The sequence below is a fragment of the Chaetura pelagica genome, unplaced genomic scaffold (assembly GCF_000747805.2).
Source record: "Chaetura pelagica isolate M959 unplaced genomic scaffold, ChaPel_1.0 scaffold76, whole genome shotgun sequence".
Taxonomy (NCBI): domain Eukaryota; kingdom Metazoa; phylum Chordata; class Aves; order Apodiformes; family Apodidae; genus Chaetura; species Chaetura pelagica.
The window spans coordinates 2,333,150-2,338,316 of NW_009970723.1; the positions used below are offsets into that span (position 1 = coordinate 2,333,150).

The following is a 5,167-nucleotide window of genomic DNA, read 5'->3' on the forward strand; positions in this document are numbered from 1 at the left end:
CAAAAAACAACAGAACATCCAGCTTGACTACGTATTTTTTAAGTGGCACTGTAAACTTGGAAGGTCTTTCATTGAATATTATGTACAAGTGAATCTACCAGGCAGGTTAAGAAAAAATCTTTCCAGATAGACTGATGCCAACACAAAATCATTAACAACAAAAAGAAAAAACACTTGTCATCTTACAACAGAGAATACCCAATTTGTTGTCAGCTTTATACCACTGACAGAAGTGTTTAGCATTACTAGATAAGTTTCTTTTATAATAATGTTCAGCATTTCCAAGAAGAGTCATTCTCTTTATCTCTTAAAGCAGTAAAGACCTCCCACAACATTTCAAGCTTCTAGACTCTGCATTTTCAAGTCCTTTCTCTTTAAATCACTAGCCAATATGAAATGATCAGTTTCTTCTTCTCTATTATTCCACTTAAATATCATGAAGGAAAAAAATAGGCAAACAAAACCTGAATTTCTTGCTGTGATCTATGTCAGGTTTCACAATAATTCCCTATAAACAGTTTATAATTAAAAGTGTAACTGCCCAGATGAAAATGCTGAAGACACAAACATTTATGTGCATTCACAACAGAGCCTCATGGAGTAACAAATTAAAAAGAAATACCAAAATCCCCAAATGCCCATTTTGTACAAATTTGATTTCCCTGCATTGGCTTTTCCTCTCCACTTTTACCTATTGATTCATTTTATAGACCGTATTATGACCCAACCATACATACAGGAATAGAACAGAAGACATCATATCCTCACTAGGCAGCGTAAGTAACTGCACACTCTTACGAGAATCAACTAGTTGCAGGTATGACAGTGAGAAATAAATTTTTAAAAAATATGCAAAAAAGTAATTGCTAGCAGGTAAGATGATTCTGTGTCTAATTTAGAAGATTACTTCTCAGGGTGAAGCTGGGTCAACAATCTGCCTGCTGAGACATGTCCTCTATTAAGAGTACTTCAGCTGCAGCACATTCTAAAAGCAAAAACAATACAAAAGGAATGCAAAGTCCTACACCACAGATGGTCTCAGTTTCTGTTACCAGTGTTTTGGTTTTCTAGCAGATCTCTCAAATAGTGGAGTTGTAGATGACTTTGGACTATTGGGACATGAACACTAGTCTTATCAGTTCACTGTACCACTTAACAAACTTCCTTCTAATATCCCATTAAAAAAAAAAAAAAAAAAAAAAAGCAGGCAAGAAGAAAAAAGAAAAAAAGCTTAAAACAAAACATAACAAAAACCCCTACTCTCCTTACCTTGCTGGAGGCACATCAATATTTGAAGAAACAACCTTGCGCTTCTGTTCCAGAAGACAAACAGAGCGAGTGTTTTCCTTTTCATACTCATGAGCTCTGTTTGGTTTTTTGGTCTCTGCTGTTTTTAAATCTTCCTCCTTTGTGGTGAACAGGAGAAACTGTTGGTCTGGCAGTTTTTGACTGATGTCACTTTTTACATCCTCCTGTTGAAATGCAGGGAAGGTCATTTCACGCTTGTTGCTGGCTGCCTGTAACATTGAAAGCAATTATTATATTTTCCTCTAATTCTCCCAAAACGTAAGGGGGGGGAACCCAATACCCACAGGCATTTACTTCTAATTAGTTTTTTGAATCAGAGAATACAATTTCTTTGCCCTTCATAAATTTTGAAGCTGCCATTAATTTCTCAACAGTGTTGAAGACTATCCAGGAAAATAAGCAATCCTTACCCATTTGATAAAGCACTCAGTTATCTCCTAATGCTAAATCAAAGATATCTGAACTGGAATTTTAGAAACCACTGTATATACAACATATATTTAATGTATGCACATCTGTGGTGCATAACTATGCAAAAGAAATCCTAGCTGACCTAGGATTTACACATATAAAAGGCAACCGAGAAATTAAAGTGTTTCCGACAGCCATTTTAACAGTTTTATTTGTAAAGACGGTTTCTCAACAAACATAAATACAATTCACTATGATCCAACTCAGTTGCCAGAAGGCAAAGGAGAGCAAGCGATGCCCGCAGGATCTCTTGTGAGGAGCCTGTGCAGCAACAAAGGGCACAGACACACACAGGAGCCGTGTCAGGTTGCCTTTGGCTGCCAACACTTCCCAGATCTTCAGGTCTGCTTCTTCCCATAAGCAAAGATTTCCTAAGCAAATAGGTATCTCAAACAAATCTGCTACCTCTTTGGAATACAATGTGTTAATGTTTATAACACAAATTCTTGCAAGGTTGCAAGCCAACACAGCCAAGCCATTCTGCCATCCCAGCAAGCTAAGCAAGGCTCAGGGTCTTAACTTTCCTCTGAAATGCCATTCCCTGGCTAGTTACGCCTCCTCAGCTTCATGGGGGCAGACCTGTCTCACAGACTGTCACTAGCCTCTTGTCCTCCTGTATGTCCGATCTCCTCCAGCCCCACAGCCTGCTAGCTTTCTCACATCCCTGCCTACCAGAAGCATCTGCTATTAAGTTATTCCTAGATACGTGTGCTTTTAAGATCAAGAGCTTAAACTGCTAACTTGCTAATATAAATTTAATTCTGATTTAATGATTACTTTTAAAAAAAACTTAGGTTTACAGTAAGCACTTTTCTCAGAGTCTGAGCATCTTAACAGATGCTGAGTTGCCTTCCATTTTTATCAAAATTGACCTAGAAGTGATGCACTGAAGTGAAGGGGAGAAAAATAAAATCTGAAAACCAGCCAGGTTCCAGTTTCTAGCCCCTAGAAATTAAACAATGTCAAATGAAGTTATGTGTAAGACTTAAATTCCACTCCCTCACCCTGTGATTTTCAATTGAATAGCCACGTATATTTTCCTGCCTCTCCAAGACTGCCACTGTACCCAGTGCAGAGGATGGTGCTGTACAGGGCAAGAGCAGCTCCACCCGCTCTGCGTGGTTGAGCGCCGGTGCCCACACATACCAGGCAGGACCTAACAGCTTCTTCCTTGCTCTACACAACTCTTAGCAGAGAAAGCACCAAGTATGGGAGAGGGGCAGCCTCCTTCATTCCCTACTCTCTAAAGCCAGATGGAACACAGTATTCATTGGGATTTTTATTTTTTTAACCCAATAAACCCATGATTTTACCAAAGGGAAAAAAAATAATTTTTTTCCTCACTTTATGGAACTGTAAGATTTTACTCCATTTCAGTAAACACATTGTGCCACACACCAGAATGTTTTCTTTACAGACCTAAATAGACATGACAAAAAGTTGCAGTCTCAAAATACAGCTGTACAAATAAAGCCTAAAACACAAAGAGCAGAGTACTTGTACTGTGATCCCAGATAATCTATTCATATATATATATATAAATTATTCACATCCAGTTCAAATATATTCACAGAACAGGCTGGTTTTCTTCTGTCAATATGCCACAATAGCCAGCCCCATGCAAGCATGTGGAAATGAGGCATAAAAACACAGAAGCAAGTGCTCAGGTTGCAGAGGTACCACCAAGGAGTTTCTTTGGCCAAATGGCCAGAAACAGCAGAAGACTGAATCAAACGCTTCAACTAACCCTCTTCTTCTCTTTCAATTTTCAACAGATGTTTGGAAATATTAACCTCCTTCTCAACTTTCCCTTGAGAGCAACTGCAGATAATATTTTTTGTTATACAAGCAGATGATCATGAGAGAAAGCCAAGTGTTTCCCTCAGTGGGAACTCTCCGTTAGTGCTCTCTGGCTCCACAGGCCGTTTTTCTATTTTAACTTACCCACATGTACATGAGCCATTTCCATGAGAGATCTGCCCTATCTGGAAGGGTACAGGATCTTTTGCTGGAAATCCAGCCACCTACACAAGCACCTGTTGATGTGGGCAGCACTGGGGGCCAGAGTCACTTGACTCATCAGGTTCCTTGCTTTGTGGCAAACAACTTCAAATATATTTTTCCAGATAAGTTTATTGTTCTGTCAAATCCTATCAGGATTTTTTTTTTTCCAAAGATCCTTCATGTTCTTCTAAGCACTTTCAAAGCTTGTGGTGGTCATCCATTACATGTTTCAGAAAAAATGTTGTGGGAGGTCTAGTCCAAGCAGACACAACCTCTCACACACAGTCAGATGTTAACATTGTGCCATCAATTTATTCCAGCTTTCTTCCAATACCTCGCTTTTCTCTCCCCTTAGGTGTTCTCAAACTCCATGATTATGTAGTTCCCTAATGGTTTGGCTTTTCTTCTCATCATGCTTCTATATTTGCCATCTTATAGCTTCTGCTACCAACTGGTGATAAAAACTTACACAGGTTTTTCCATATACTTGATTAATCATTGCTTATACAAGCCACTTTATAATAGTCTAAATGTTTTTCTATGCAATTCATTACATATTTTCACCCTTAAGCCATTAGCAACCTTCAGCTTACTTTCATCTGAGTCCTTTGCAACATGGCCTCAGGCAACTAACATCACTTGGAAGTTCAGCCACAGAAAGAGGAGCTACAACTAATTTGCAAATTTTTAAAACTAGCTTTGTTTCTGTCTGCAGTTACCTTCATCTGCCTTTGACAACTTCCCTCCCATCACAGTTGGGCAAATTAAACCTTTAATATGCCACCACTTGGAAACAACTGCTCAGTAACCTGCAACTTCACTCCAGGAGCTCAGCTGTGGCTCTGCCCCACACGTGGGGTCTGATCTGGCTTTACTTCCTCCACTGATTCTCAGAAAGCTCTGCCCTTTCCACTCACTCTCCTCTGAGTTTTCAACACCTATTAGCCGACCATTTCCATGGACTTCTTTAAGGGCACAAGCTGTGTCACAGAGTGGTCTTCCCTTGCTCATTTTGAAAGAAATGCTGCCGAGTGCAACACCACAGTGCTGTGGAAGACCATGACAGGTGCTGCCTCAAGCAGAGAGTCTGGTAATCTTCTTGTAAAAACTGAGTGATTTCTTGCTTTGGTTTCTAAGCAGAAACTTTAGTAAGCAAAAAAAAAGGAAAGCATTTTAGTTTGTTTTGAAGTTGTGAAGACAATGGTATATATTAAGGTTGAAGTCTTACTTCTAAATTGAAGTTCTTGCTTGATTCTTTATTTAATACTACACGTGGCAGCTGAATGATTACCACAGTTAATATTTTCAGCAGTATATTAATAATCTTTCATAGTAAAAGCCAACCTAATCTGCCTATAGAAAATTGTATTTGCTGGTATCCTGT

General features: G+C 39.0%; 1 protein-coding gene across 1 annotated transcript in view; it reads right to left on the reverse strand.

Moving 5' to 3' along the window:
• Positions 1 to 1,496, reverse strand: part of LOC104396547 (zinc finger protein 704-like) — a 71,447-nt gene extending 69,951 nt beyond the window's left edge. The window contains exon 1 of the mRNA XM_010006397.1: positions 1,270 to 1,496. Within this exon, the coding sequence (XP_010004699.1) occupies positions 1,270 to 1,496 (227 nt within the window). The remainder of the gene's footprint in view (positions 1 to 1,269) is intronic.
• Positions 1,497 to 5,167: the final 3,671 nt, after the last annotated feature.